Source organism: Anomaloglossus baeobatrachus, chromosome 2 (assembly GCF_048569485.1).
Source record: "Anomaloglossus baeobatrachus isolate aAnoBae1 chromosome 2, aAnoBae1.hap1, whole genome shotgun sequence".
In the NCBI taxonomy this organism is placed as follows: domain Eukaryota; kingdom Metazoa; phylum Chordata; class Amphibia; order Anura; family Aromobatidae; genus Anomaloglossus; species Anomaloglossus baeobatrachus.
This window is the reverse complement of record NC_134354.1, coordinates 249483618-249499574: the sequence shown is the minus strand read 5'-3', so window position 1 is coordinate 249499574 and position 15957 is coordinate 249483618. Positions and strand designations below refer to the sequence as shown.

Sequence of the window (15957 nt, the reverse complement as noted above, 5' to 3'; positions counted from 1 at the left end):
GCTTGCTGTCGTTTTGATAACATCGCTGTTTTATCAGCAGGAGATTATCACAAGAAGACTAGTTTTCCAGCTACCCTGAAGTTCTCCATATTCATGAGCTCCCAGTGGTGTGGGAGGGGTTCTACACAGCTCATCATTCAGGGAGCTGCTAGGCCTCTGCCTTACAGCACGCTGCTCACATATGAGATAGGAAAACCTGGTGATCTATATATCCGTTAACATATTATGGCCTTGTAAAATCGGTCCATCGTATATGGTTGGTAAAACATTTAAGGCTGCGTACCCACGATCAGGGTTTGCAGTGTTTTGGATGTAGCGTGGTTTTGCTGCAATGTACAGTAAAAGCACAGTGGAGGGATTTCTAGAAATCCCGTGCCCACTGTGCTTGTTTTTTCAGCAGCAAACACTGACCTGCGATGCGGCTTTCCAGACCGCAGCATGTCAACTGTTTACTGCGGATTTGCATGCGTCCTCCGTACGGAGAACACAAGCAGGAGACCGCAGCGCACTGAACCCTGAAGCAGCTGCGGTCTCCTGCGTTCTCCAGCGGAGGAGACTCGTGGCCCCGCAGGTCAGGAGACGCTGCGTCCAGAATGCAGTGAGTCCTGATGGTTGGCACATAACCATTTAAGAGCCTTATTGATTCTTAGGGTAAGTAAAATAACATTTCCACGTTCATAAATGATTTTGGGGCGATTTATTCAAGGAAGGGCGGGAAACAAAACACATAAATAGGTTTTATTTTTGTGAAAAGTCACACTTGTTTCCATTCTTGAGATATTAAAAACATAACTTATACTTTTGGACAAAGACCTCCCAGTCCTCCATTACACTATAACCGGAATCCTATATGGGTTTAGGTCAGGGGTCTATAAAAAGGTCCTATCGCTAGTTTTCACTTCCCCGCACCCACATGATGAATAGTGCACTTCTACTTTTCTGAGCAATGAAAAATTAACATTAAATTCTAATTTTGGAGAATGTTTTGTTGAGTGGATATAACTTCATATTACATGCGGTAAACCATGAAATACTTAGTACTTATCCATGGCCATCTCTGGCCCCTGGTAGTTTGTCAAGGGGCCACAGATATCAGATTTTCTGTGACATCTTATTGTTTCAACAAACACTCGGAGAAAGTGTGATAACTGCAGACTATTGATGAGCGAACACTACCATGCTTGGGTGCTCGGTACTAAAATCAGCAGGTCGGACCCTCGAACAGGCTCAAGTACCGAGCATAATGGCAGTGAATGGGAAGGTTTTAATACCTTGAGAAAGGCAGCGATCCAGTGCAGAAACATGTTAGTTTTGATTCATCAGGATAAAGTCAGGTTCCTCTGCGCAGCTTCAATGGTCGAGAAAACTCACAAATGGAGTAAGTTGAAAATGGTATACTTGTCTATGCATTTCAATGCTATTTAGACCCTTCCTCAGGACAAAGCCATAGATACTATGGTTTTGTCCTGAGGAAGGGGCTAGATTCCCTTGAAACGTGTAGACAAAAACCATTTTCAACTTGATCCATTTGGAGTCTCTCGTCCATTGAAGCTGCGCAGAGGAATTCCATTTTTTTTTCTGATCGTCTCCTATCACAGTGTGCATCACCCGCGGATCTGCAGCAGCCTGTTACACACTACCGTGTTTCCCCGAAAGTAAGGCCCTGTCTTACATTAATTTTACCCCCAAAAGTCCCACCCTGCCTTACTTTCGGGGGAGGCCTTACATTGGAAAAAAAATGACAATCCTCCCCCCTGCAGCCTCCCCATTGTTTGAGATCCGGCATCCACCCCTTCCTCCCCCCTGCAGCCTCCCCATTGTTTGAGATCCGGCATCCACCCCTTCCTCCTCCCTGCAGCCTCCCCATTGTTTGAGATCCGGCATCCACCCCTTCCTCCCCCCTGCAGCCTCCCCATTGTTTGAGATCCGGCATCCACCCCTTCCTCCCCCCTGCAGCCTCCCCATTGTTTGAGATCCGGCATCCACCCCTTCCTCCCCCCTGTAGCCTCCCCATTGTTTGAGATCCGGCATCCACCCCTTCCTCCTTCCTCCCCCCTGCAGCCTCCACATACAGTGGTTCTGCCCCCCACTCTGCCACCACACACACTGACACATACGGTACCGGTACAGCCCCACACGGCACCCACACACATATCGTACCGGTACCGTACACACACACACACTGACACATACAGCCCCATACGGCACCCATACACATACCGTACACACACAGAGTTTCGGAACTTACCGAAATCGGAGCGAGCCTGCAGGCGGTGACGTCGCGGCTGATTTCGGCCAATCAGCTGCGAGCCGGCTGACTGGCCAATCGCAGCTCGAGCTGAGGGCCAATCAGCTGCGAGCCGGCTGACTGGCCAATCGCAGCTCGAGCTGAGGGCCAATCAGCTGCGAGCCGGCTGACTGGCCAATCACAGCTCGAGCTGATGGCCAGCAGGGAGCCTTGCGGGGGCCATTCACCGGAGGCGGAGACTGGAGAAGGCCTGGATGGAGCGAGGGAACAGCGGCAGCGGTAAGTTCCTGTACTTTCCCCAGGGACCCCACCCATATGCGGCCTTACATTACGCCGCGACCACCACCCATAGGCGGCCTTACATTCCCCGGCCCCCCCCGCTACCCTGCCTTACAATCGGGGGGTGCCCTACATTGGCGGACCCCCCCAAAACCCCCACCCTGCCTTACTTTCGGGGGGGTCCTACTTTCGGGGAAACACGGTAGTAGTGTCACACAAAACTGTCCCAGGTGAGGAAATGATGATCTCATCTCTACCCCTAGTGTAACCAGTTAAGACTAGTGATGGGCGCACCTGGCCTGTAAAAGTACGGATAGGCACGGTTTCAAATGTACCCGAGTGCTAGCCCCGGAATTTTCAGGGAATTCTGGGTATTGATCTGGATCCAGCAACTCAGGAAATTAAAAAAAAAAAAAAAGAGAATAAAAAGGGAAAATAAGAATGAAGCAAGCGCTTCATACTTACAAAGGCTCCAGCGCAGCTATAACTGCTTCCGTGGCCGCTCATTCACCTCCAGGGCCGCTCATTATCCTTCATTGCATATGCACGGCTTTCCCCGCCCACTGGCGTCTGTGACTGGTTGCAGTCAGACGCTCCCCAAAAATGAGTAACAGCGTCTGATGTTTCCAATCACACACCCTGTCTGCGGGTCTATATCGTACAGTAAGAATAAATAAAGCCTACGGCTACAGGCTGCAGCCCCCAGCAGTGTGCTTAGCTTGGATGTGTATCAACATAAGAGGGACCCCATGCAACTTTTTAAAAAAAAAAAAAATAAATATTAAATTTAAAAAAACAAAAAAAAAAAAAAAAAAAGTGTGCGGTCCCCTCTAATTTGGATACATAGCCATGATAAAAATCCGACAGCTGGGGAGACCCGTGCTTCTTGGCCCTCCCAGCCTAAAGATAGCAATCTGCACCTGCCCGAAATGGTCAGATCCATTAGATGCGACAATTTCGGAACTTTACCCCGCTTTTCCCGATTGCCCTGGTGCGGTGGCACTCGGGGTAAATGTCAGCTCACAGCTGCCACTAAGCCCTAGATTAGTAATGGGAGGAGTCTATGAGATCCCCCTGTTACTAATCTGAAAGTGAAAAGAAATAAAAACACAAAACACTGAAAAAAATCCTTTATTTGAATTAAAATACAAAAAAAACAAAACAAAATTGTTTGACCCCTTTGTTAACCCCCAAAACACCCCTGCAGATCCGACAAGGATTCTAGCTCTGCTGCACCTGAATTCACAGCGAGCGCTATAAAATATAACTGCCCGCTGTGAGCTTCAAGCGGAGACTAAGTGAGCCGCGCGATCACCGGTGACGTCACTCAAGTGATTTGCGGTCACAGCTAGAGGTTCCCACGGCCCTCCACCTGTGAAACAGGCAACCTGACCTCAGGTGATCTTAGTAAAGTCAGGTGGGATCACTTATTTTAATGAAGTACCCTGAGGTCAAGTTACAGGTGAAGGGCCATGGGAACCTCTAGCTATGACCGCAAATCACCTGAGTGACATCACTGATGATCACGCAGCTCACTCATTCTCTGCCTGAAGCTCACAGATAGCAGTCATGTTCTATAGCGCTCGCTGGGAATTAAGATGTAGCAGAGCTGGAATTGTCGTGGGATGTCGTGTGGATTATAACGGTCCTGCAGGGGTGTGTTGAGGATTTATAATGTGGTGAAAGAAGGTGTGTTTTTTTGTATTTTACTTCAAATAAACACAAATACCAAAAAAATCCTTTATTTCTTTTCACTTACAGATTAGTAAAGGTGGGGGGGGGGATCTCATGACACGTCCCATCACTAATCTAGGGCTTAGTGGCAGCTGTGAGCTACAATTAACACCGTATTACTATTATTGCCCCCGTACTAGGGCAATTGGCAAGAGCTGGGTAAAGTTTTGGGACTGTCACATCTAATGGATGCGGCAATCTTTGGCAGCTGCAGGCTGCTATTTTTAGGCTGGGGGGGAAGGGGAGAATGTCCATGGGTATACCCAGATTTTATCTTGCAGCCTGTAGCAGTGGGCTTTATCTGAGATGATTATCATAATATGGGAGGACCCTATGACATTTTTTTAACTTATCTGTTTTTACTGTACACTATAGACTTGCAGACAATGTCTGTGATTGGAAGCATCAGACACACTGTCATGCATGTCTGACTGCAACCAATCACAGATGCCGGTGGGCGGGAAAAGCAGAGCATATGCATAAAGGTAAATGAGGGGCCCCGGAAATGAATGAGCAGTCGCAGGAGCAGTTATATCTAGAGCCTCAGTAAGTATAGTACGCTTGCTCTTATCCCTTTAACCCTTCTACCACCATTTTTAATCACGGGATTCTAGACCCCATAGACATATGGGATTAGCATCCATCCAGATAACCGGGATCGATTCTGGGCCTGTTACCTGCGAGTCCGCACATCACTAGTCAAGACCCTACTGAACTTGCTTTCTGCCTTAGTTTCTCTAGTTATGACTCAGATAAAAACGGACATGTCAACATGATTTTTTGTGGGCACACTTTCCCCCCCCAAAACAAACAAAAAACCTAGAACACGTACGTGACTCACGGACCTCTACATGAGGTCTAATGCAGATGGGAACCAAGCTTACTAGTAACCCTGAGAGCAATGTACTGTCTAACGCTGCGTTAACCCTTTACAGGCAGTTCCCATTAATCTTGTGGTTATAAATGGAAAATCTATAGCACTGTGACTCTAACTTTCAGATGTACTTTTCCCCAGACCCTAAACAGCTGTGTTACGTACAAGGGGGAGCGGAGCCATCAGCAGCCGGGCAGCCTCCAGCACGCATTTTGCGCAAGGCTCTACTTGTATTCCCATATTAGGACAAGACAAGGATGAGCTGTATAAGCGAAGGAACAAAAATAGGATGGAAGTCAAAGCAAATAGAAAACCAGAAAATGTCAACTCCGTGCACTTTGGCAACAATGGCTCCTATTAGCCGTGAAAGGTTCAGAGACGTGTGATCCAGGATTTATGTGATTAGTGCACAGTGCTAGCACTAGTGATACCATGGCTCACTTATAGTAAAAGCGGAGCCCCTGTTTCTACTTATCAGCCCGTCCAAGCAGAAGTGGGTAAAAGTACAACGTGCTTGTAAAAACAAATACATTTTGACATATACTTGTTGAATAATCTTCTCCTTTCTCAATGGGTGCACCTTGCCTAGGCTGGGGCCACTGTTTATCAGCGGTGGCCGGTCTCCTAGTGAAGGGGAGCAGTGCTTACAAGGGGTTTCCAATAGAGAATGGAATGGCTTTTATAAACAGGTGGACCACTTCAGTGCCCCTGCGCTCCTCCGATGTTGCACAGGCAAATCTGCCTCTGCTTGTAACATTGTAGAGCGCAGGGTCAATCAAGCAGGAGCACAACTGCAGCTCCCGAAGACCCCCCAACACATAGGAAGCCCGGCACTGGTACAGTCTGCCAAGTAATGCTGAGGAGACCCTTCTAACTCAATGACGTCAAACGTCCTGCAGAATTGTGATACAATAGCTCAGGGATGGTACAAGCCCAGTGCACGTGTGATACAATAGCTCAGGGATGGTACAAGCCCAGTGCACGTGTGATACAATAGCTCAGGGATGGTACAAGCCCAGTGCACGTGTGATACAATAGCTCAGGGATGGAACAAGCCCAGTGCACGTGTGATACAATAGCTCAGGGATGGAACAAGCCCAGTGCACGTGTGATACAATAGCTCAGGGATGGTACAAGCCCAGTGCACGTGTGATACAATAGCTCAGGGATGGTACAAGCCCAGTGCACGTGTGATGCAATAGCTCAGGGATGATACAAGCCCAGTGCACGTGTGATACAATAGCTCAGGGATGATACAAGCCCAGTGCACGTGTGATACAATAGCTCAGGGATGGTACAAGCCCAGTGCACGTGTGATGCAATAGCTCAGGGATGATACAAGCCCAGTGCACGTGTGATACAATAGCTCAGGGATGGTACACGCCCAGTGCACGTATGATACAATAGCTCAGTGATGGTACACGCCCAGTGCACGTGTGATACAATAGCTCAGGGATGGTACAAGCCCAGTGCACGTGTGATACAATAGCTCAGAGATGATACAAGCCCAGTGCACATGTGATACAATAGCTCAGTGATGGTACACGCCCAGTGCACGTATGATACAATAGCTCAGTGATGGTACACGCCCAGTGCACGTGTGATACAATAGCTCAGGGATGGTACAAGCCCAGTGCACGTGTGATACAATAGCTCAGGGATGATACAAGCCCAGTGCACGTGTGATACAATAGCTCAGGGATGGTACAAGCCCAGTGCACGTGTGATACAATAGCTCAGGGATGGTACAAGCCCAGTGCACGTGTGACACAATAGCTCAGGGATGATACAAGCCCAGTGCACGTGTGATACAATAGCTCAGGGATGGTACAAGCCCAGTGCACGTGTGATACAATAGCTCAGGGATGATACAAGCCCAGTGCACGTGTGACACAATAGCTCAGGGATGATACAAGCCCAGTGCACGTGTGACACAATAGCTCAGGGATGGTACAAGCCCAGTGCACGTGTGATACAATAGCTCAGGGATGGTACAAGCCCAGTGCACGTGTGATACAATAGCTCAGGGATGGTACACGCCCAGTGCACGTGTGATACAATAGCTCAGGGATGGTACACGCCCAGTGCACGTGTGATACAATAGCTCAGGGATGGTACACGCCCAGTGCACATGTGATACAATAGCTCAGGGATGGTACACGCCCAGTGCACGTGTGATACAATAGCTCAGGGATGGTACACGCCCAGTGCACGTGTGATACAATAGCTCAGGGATGGTACAAGCCCAGTGCACGTGTGATACAATAGCTCAGGGATGGTACACGCCCAGTGCACGTATGATACAATAGCTCAGGGATGGTACACGCCCAGTGCACGTGTGATACAATAGCTCAGTGATGGTACACGCCCAGTGCACGTGTGATACAATAGCTCAGGGATGGTACAAGCCCAGTGCACGTGTGATACAATAGCTCAGGGATGGTACAAGCCCAGTGCACGTGTGATACAATAGCTCAGGGATGATACAAGCCCAGTGCACGTGTGATACAATAGCTCAGGGATGGTACAAGCCCAGTGCACGTGTGATACAATAGCTCAGGGATGGTACACGCCCAGTGCACGTATGATACAATAGCTCAGTGATGGTACACGCCCAGTGCACGTATGATACAATAGCTCAGTGATGGTACACGCCCAGTGCACGTGTGATACAATAGCTCAGGGATGGTACAAGCCCAGTGCACGTGTGATACAATAGCTCAGGGATGGTACAAGCCCAGTGCACGTGTGATACAATAGCTCAGGGATGGTACAAGCCCAGTGCACATGTGATACAATAGCTCAGGGATGGTACAAGCCCAGTGCACGTGTGATACAATAGCTCAGGGATGGTACAAGCCCAGTGCACGTGTGATACAATAGCTCAGGGATGGTACAAGCCCAGTGCACGTGTGATACAATAGCTCAGGGATGGTACAAGCCCAGTGCACGTGTGATACAATAGCTCAGGGATGGTACAAGCCCAGTGCACGTGTGATACAATAGCTCAGGGATGGTACAAGCCCAGTGCACGTGTGATACAATAGCTCAGGGATGGTACAAGCCCAGTGCACGTGTGATACAATAGCTCAGGGATGATACAAGCCCAGTGCACATGTGATACAATAGCTCAGGGATGATACAAGCCCAGTGCACGTGTGATACAATAGCTCAGGGATGGTACAAGCCCAGTGCACGTGTGATACAATAGCTCAGGGATGGAACAAGCCCAGTGCACGTGTGATACAATAGCTCAGGGATGGAACAAGCCCAGTGCACGTGTGATACAATAGCTCAGTGATGGTACACGCCCAGTGCACGTATGATACAATAGCTCAGGGATGGAACAAGCCCAGTGCACGTGTGATACAATAGCTCAGGGATGGAACAAGCCCAGTGCACGTGTGATACAATAGCTCAGGGATGATACAAGCCCAGTGCACGTGTGATACAATAGCTCAGGGATGGTACAAGCCCAGTGCACGTGTGATACAATAGCTCAGGGATGATACAAGCCCAGTGCACATGTGATACAATAGCTCAGGGATGGTACAAGCCCAGTGCACGTTGGATACAATAGCTCAGGGATGATACAAGCCCAGTGCACGTGTGATACAATAGCTCAGGGATGGTACAAGCCCAGTGCACGTGTGATACAATAGCTCAGGGATGGTACAAGCCCAGTGCACGTGTGATACAATAGCTCAGGGATGGTACAAGCCCAGTGCACGTGTGATACAATAGCTCAGGGATGGTACAAGCCCAGTGCACGTGTGATACAATAGCTCAGGGATGATACAAGCCCAGTGCACATGTGATACAATAGCTCAGGGATGATACAAGCCCAGTGCACGTGTGATACAATAGCTCAGGGATGGTACAAGCCCAGTGCACGTGTGATACAATAGCTCAGGGATGGAACAAGCCCAGTGCACGTGTGATACAATAGCTCAGGGATGGAACAAGCCCAGTGCACGTGTGATACAATAGCTCAGTGATGGTACACGCCCAGTGCACGTATGATACAATAGCTCAGTGATGGTACACGCCCAGTGCACGTGTGATACAATAGCTCAGGGATGGAACAAGCCCAGTGCACGTGTGATACAATAGCTCAGGGATGGAACAAGCCCAGTGCACGTGTGATACAATAGCTCAGGGATGATACAAGCCCAGTGCACGTGTGATACAATAGCTCAGGGATGATACAAGCCCAGTGCACGTGTGATACAATAGCTCAGGGATGGTACAAGCCCAGTGCACGTGTGATACAATAGCTCAGGGATGATACAAGCCCAGTGCACATGTGATACAATAGCTCAGGGATGATACAAGCCCAGTGCACGTGTGATACAATAGCTCAGTGATGGTACACGCCCAGTGCACATGTGATACAATAGCTCAGGGATGGTACAAGCCCAGTGCACGTGTGATACAATAGCTCAGGGATGATACAAGCCCAGTGCACATGTGATACAATAGCTCAGGGATGATACAAGCCCAGTGCACGTATGATGGTACAAGCCCAGTTCTTGAAGGGGGAAAAAAAAAATAAAAATCTTGTCGCTAGGTTTTTGCTACACCATCTGACAGCAGCATAATGTAGGGGCAGAGATCCTAATTCCAGCGATATGTCACTTACTGGGCTGCTTACTGCAGTTTTGATAAAAATCAGTTTTATTTATTTGGAATCTTCTAGTTTTCTGAATATTGAGCTTTGTATAACCCTGCCAACAGCACCGATTGGCAGCTTTCTGCCTATGCATAATCAGTGATCGGGGCAGGGTTATACAGAGCTCATGAATATGGAGGACTAAATGGAGGCAGGTTTACTAGTCCTCTAGTGATAATCTCTCATGACATTCCCTTTAATACATTGGCTCAGACTATAAAACACTAGTGATAAAAAACAAACAAAAACACAAACAAAACTCAGTAATAGTGAATGGCTATAGCACACATTTAATAGTGAGTCATGTAAGCTGTGTGATAATATTGCTAAGCTGTGTGGCCATGCCGCTGTGTGATGATGCCACTACGCTGTGTGAGGTTATCACAGAGGGCTGGCACTGTATATTGTACCCCAGAAGCATAGGGCTGGCACTGTATATTGTACCCCAGAAGCATAGGGCTGGCACTGTATATTGTACCCCAGAAGCATAGGGCTGGCACTGTATATTGTACCCCAGAAGCATACGGCTGGCACTGTATATTGTACCCCAGAAGCATAGGGCTGGCACTGTATATTGTACCCCAGAAGCATACGGCTGGCACTGTATATTGTACCCCAGAAGCATAGGGCTGGCACTGTATATTGTACCCCAGAAGCATAGGGCTGGCACTGTATATTGTACCCCAGAAGCATACGGCTGGCACTGTATATTGTACCCCAGAAGCATAGGGCTGGCACTGTATATTGTACCCCAGAAGCATAGGGCTGGCACTGTATATTGTACCCCAGAAGCATACGGCTGGCACTGTATATTGTACCCCAGAAGCATACGGCTGGCACTGTATATTGTACCCCAGAAGCATAGGGCTGGCACTGTATATTGTACCCCAGAAGGATACGGCTGGCTCTGTATATTGTACCCCAGAAGCATACGGCTGGCTCTGTATATTGTACCCCAGAAGCATACGGCTGGCACTGTATATTGTACCCCAGAAGCATACGGCTGGCACTGTATATTGTACCCCAGAAGCATACGGCTGGCACTGTATATTGTACCCCAGAAGCATACGGCTGGCACTGTATATTGTACCCCAGAAGCATACGGCTGGCTCTGTATATTGTACCCCAGAAGCATACGGCTGGCACTGTATATTGTACCCCACAAGCATAGGGCTGGCACTGTATATTGTACCCCACAAGCATAGGGCTGGCACTGTATATTGTACCCCACAAGCATAGGGCTGGGACAGTGAGCCTTTCAATATGTTAATAGTGGCAGTGTATAAGTCATCAAATATTTCAGTGATGAAACCCGCTCTGTGCACCTGTGAGCAGTGCCAGTAGTGCAATGACCATAACTCAGTGCTATTAGCTTAGTGCCAATGGATAATGTGCCAGTGCCATTATCCCAGTGACAATAGCTCAGTGCCAAGGACAATAGCTCAGTACTAGTAGCTCACTCCCAATACCCTAGTGGCAAGGACAATAGCTCAGTGCCCTGTGCGACCCAGGGCCAGGGCCAATAGCTCAGTGCCCTGTGCGACCCAGGGCCAATAGCTCAGTGCCCTGTGCGACCCAGGGCCAATAGCTCAGTGCCCTGTGCGACCCAGGGCCAGGGACAATAGCTCAGTGCCCTGTGCGACCCAGTGCCAGGGACAATAGCTCAGTGCCCTGTGCGACCCAGGGCCAGGGACAATAGCTCAGTGCCCTGTGCGACCCAGGGCCAATAGCTCAGTGCCCTGTGCGACCCAGTGCCAGGGACAATAGCTCAGTGCCAGAGACAATAGCTCAGTGCCCTGTGCAGCCCAGTGTCAGGGACAATAGCTCAGTGCCAGCAGCCCAGTGTCAGGGACAATAGCTCAGTGCCAGCAGCCCAGTGTCAGGGACAATAGCTCAGTCCTAGCAGCCCAGTGCCAATAGCTCAGTGCCAGCAGCCCAGTGCCAGAGACAATAGCTCAGTGCCCTGTGCGACCCAGTGCCAGGGACAATAGCTCAGTGCCCTGTGCGACCCAGTGCCAGGGACAATAGCTCAGTGCCAGAGACAATAGCTCAGTGCCAGAGACAATAGCTCAGTGCCAGAGACAATAGCTCAGTGCCAGAGACAATAGCTCAGTGCCCTGTGCAGCCCAGTGTCAGGGACAATAGCTCAGTCCCAGCAGCCCAGTGCCAATAGCTCAGTGCCAGCAGCCCAGTGCCAGAGACAATAGCTCAGTGCCCTGTGCGACCCAGTGCCAGGGACAATAGCTCAGTGCCCTGTGCGACCCAGTGCCAGGGACAATAGCTCAGTGCCCTGTGCGACCCAGTGCCAGGGACAATAGCTCAGTGCCCTGTGCGACCCAGTGCCAGGGACAATAGCTCAGTGCCCTGTGCGACCCAGTGCCAGGGACAATAGCTCAGTGCCCTGTGCGACCCAGTGCCAATAGCTCAGTGCCAGCAGCCCAGTGTCAGGGACAATAGCTCAGTGCCAGCAGCCCAGTGCCAGAAACAATAGCTCAGTGCCCTGTGCAACCCAGTGCCAGGGACAATAGCTCAGTGCCAGCAGCCCAGTGTCAGGGACAATAGCTCAGTGCCCTGTGCGACCCAGTGCCAGGGACAATAGCTCAGTGCCCTGTGCGACCCAGTGCCAGGGACAATAGCTCAGTGCCCTGTGCGACCCAGGGCCAATAGCTCAGTGCCCTGTGCGACCCAGTGCCAGGGACAATAGCTCAGTGCCAGAGACAATAGCTCAGTGCCCTGTGCAGCCCAGTGTCAGGGACAATAGCTCAGTGCCAGCAGCCCAGTGTCAGGGACAATAGCTCAGTGCCAGCAGCCCAGTGTCAGGGACAATAGCTCAGTCCCAGCAGCCCAGTGCCAATAGCTCAGTGCCAGCAGCCCAGTGCCAGAGACAATAGCTCAGTGCCCTGTGCGACCCAGTGCCAGGGACAATAGCTCAGTGCCCTGTGCGACCCAGTGCCAGGGACAATAGCTCAGTGCCAGAGACAATAGCTCAGTGCCAGAGACAATAGCTCAGTGCCAGAGACAATAGCTCAGTGCCCTGTGCAGCCCAGTGTCAGGGACAATAGCTCAGTCCCAGCAGCCCAGTGCCAATAGCTCAGTGCCAGCAGCCCAGTGCCAGAGACAATAGCTCAGTGCCCTGTGCGACCCAGTGCCAGGGACAATAGCTCAGTGCCCTGTGCGACCCAGTGCCAGGGACAATAGCTCAGTGCCCTGTGCGACCCAGTGCCAGGGACAATAGCTCAGTGCCCTGTGCGACCCAGTGCCAGGGACAATAGCTCAGTGCCCTGTGCGACCCAGTGCCAGGGACAATAGCTCAGTGCCCTGTGCGACCCAGTGCCAGGGACAATAGCTCAGTGCCCTGTGCGACCCAGTGCCAATAGCTCAGTGCCAGCAGCCCAGTGTCAGGGACAATAGCTCAGTGCCAGCAGCCCAGTGGCAGAAACAATAGCTCAGTGCCCTGTGCAACCCAGTGCCAGGGACAATAGCTCAGTGCCAGCAGCCCAGTGTCAGGGACAATAGCTCAGTGCCCTGTGCGACCCAGTGCCAGGGACAATAGCTCAGTGCCCTGTGCGACCCAGTGCCAGGGACAATAGCTCAGTGCCCTGTGCGACCCAGTGCCAATAGCTCAGTGCCAGCAGCCCAGTGTCAGGGACAATAGCTCAGTGCCAGCAGCCCAGTGCCAGAGACAATAGCTCAGTGCCCTGTGCGACCCAGTGCCAGTGCCAATATCTCAGTGCCAGCAGCCCAGTGCCAGGGACAATAGCTCAGTGCCAGAGACAATAGCTCAGTGCCCTGTGCAGCAGGAGAGCTCAGTGTTTTCTCCATGTGTCCCCCCCGGGACCCCTCTGGTTTTCCCCAGCCCCCATTCCCTTATCTCGGAGCCCAGCATTGCCCCCACAATCAGGCGTGTATTTGCCATTGGACCCCGGTCTCCTGGCACAGCAGGTGGCAGAGCGCGGTGACCGGTGCACCGGGTACAGAAGCTCAGAGCAGTGCGAGTCACGGCAGCCGGTATGCGGTGAGCGGCGGTCACGGCCGGGACACACAGCACATAAAACGGAAAGTTTCGTACACGTAACGTCTTTGCCGTCGGTGAAGGGGAGGAGGGCGGAGAGTCCGACTGAGAGATCCGGGATCTGGTGTAATCCTTGGAGCGGCTGTACGTGGACATCCTGGCTCCTCACGGTCCGCAGGTCCTCACCGCACGCCGTGTACACAGGAGCTGCAGCCTCCGGCCGGGAGAGACGGGGGAGGGCGAGTCCTGGAATTACAGGCACGTCCGGACCAATGCAGGCGCTCAGCATCTTACTGGAGACCCGGGGACGGCGGAAACAACAATCCGCCACATGTAGGCGGCGGGCTCCGCGTATGGACATGGTGGGAGGGGCGCCCGTGTGTGCACCGAGGGCCGACCCCCCGTCTGCACTGAGGGTCGGGAGGAGCCGTGCCATATTTACACAGAGGGTCGGTCCCCTGTGTGCACCGAGGGCCCGTCCCCTCTACATAGAGGGGCAGTCACCTGTCTAGTGTCTACGCCGAGGGCCGGGAGGGGTCTACACCAAGGGCTCTGTTTACACCAAAGACCAGCCCCTTGTCTACACATAGGGCCAGGAGGGGACGTCACCTGCTTAGTGTCTACTCAAGGGCCAGTCCCCTGTCTGTAGCGCCCAGAGAAGGGGGGACTCGGTCCCGGGCGGTAACAAATGGGAATGTCACTCTGGTGGCCGTTGCCCGGTCCCGTGCTCTGGGCCCCTTTTGTTATGGGGGGTATTTATAGGGGAGATAAGAGTTTTTGTCATGTGACGCCACCTGTGGGTTGCGGTTAATGATGGAGGACCACCGCTGCTCAATGTGGGTACTCCCAGGGCTGGTGGTAATGGCAGCTGAGATGGTAGGCCCTTCGCAGGTAGGGCTGTGCCTGAGAGTTGTAGTGGGGCAATAATGGAGACCACACCAGGTTGTCTTTAATAGTCTCTACTCACTGTGGACCCAGGGGTTGCTGGTTCAGGTCCCCGGAGGACCAGTGCCAATGTAGTGACCCAGGTTGCTCTGTCCTCGGCACACTCTGTAGATTGAGTTCCCGTAGCAGGGATCATTTGGGGACCCGGACTGTCCCTTTTGGGGTACAGTCTCCTCCGTACGGCGGGCAGTGCGGACCCTGCGGGGAGGTAAGTGTCTGAACCCCGATCCTAGTTAACGGCTGATGCCCCCGGATTATTTGGTTCGGTGAAGTCCTTGAAGATGTCCTCACCGGGCAGATATTTGGCAGTCTAAAACTTGCGCTTGACCTAAGGCCCTGTGTCCAGTGCGTGCTCCAGTCCCAAAGGTATCTCCGGTACCCGTCCTGGCGACCTCTCTCCTGTGCCCCCGGGGGTCACCGTTACACGGACCCAGCTCAGGCACATCCTCACACCTCTCCTGTGTGCTCCCGACTCTAGACTCCTCTCTGACTGACTGACCCCTCCCACCAGGCTGGCTAATCCCAGGGACTTGTTCCCATGGCGACCGTCCCCTTACGTGGTTAACCCTCTATTCCCAGTGTGGAGAGGAGAACTAGGATTTAGATTGTGTTTTGGTGGAAAAGGCACTGGTACTCCAGGCCCCAGGAGGTAGGTCCTGCATCCCCAAGAGGACGCAGTTCCCTGTAGTGCCCTGAGGGTCTCAGGGGCGCTACATCTACACCGTGGGTCAGTAGGTGTCGTGCCCGATAGTATTGGTGTCTACACAGAGGGATGGCCGTATTCCTAAAATTCTGCTTCCTACGTCACTAATGCTGTCCGGCTCTCGTGTCTGAACTATCGATTCCTACAGGTTCTGGGCATGAGAACAGCAGCCCCATGGCACGCGGATTTATACCTCTGTATGAGTCTTAATGTGAGAGTCTCCCATCACAGGCTCCATTATTTACAGTGGGTACGGAAAGTATTCAGGCCCCTTTACATTTTCACTCTGTTTCAGTGCAGCCATTTGATCAATTCAAAAAAGTTCATTTTCTTCTCCTTAATGAACACACTGCACCTCATCTTGACAGGAAAAAAAACAGAAATGCAGAAATTTTTGCAAATTTATTAAACAAGAAAAACTGAAATATCACATGGTCATATGTATTCAGACCCTTTGCTCAGTATTGAGTAGAAGCACCCTTTTGAGCTA

General features: G+C 51.3%; 1 protein-coding gene across 2 annotated transcripts in view; it reads right to left on the bottom strand.

Moving 5' to 3' along the window:
- The window catches only part of PPP1R12B (protein phosphatase 1 regulatory subunit 12B), a 75966-nt gene that overhangs the window by 37501 nt on the left and 22508 nt on the right, over positions 1-15957 (bottom strand). Inside the window, exon 1 of one of the 2 annotated variants that reach the window (XM_075335736.1) lies at positions 13877-14189. The exons of the other annotated variant lie outside the window; for it this stretch is intronic. Coding sequence (XP_075191851.1) covers positions 13877-13975 — 99 coding nt within the window. The 5' untranslated portion in view covers positions 13976-14189. Of the gene's footprint in view, positions 1-13876; positions 14190-15957 lie in introns of those variants that run through there. 2 annotated transcript variants of the gene reach the window in all.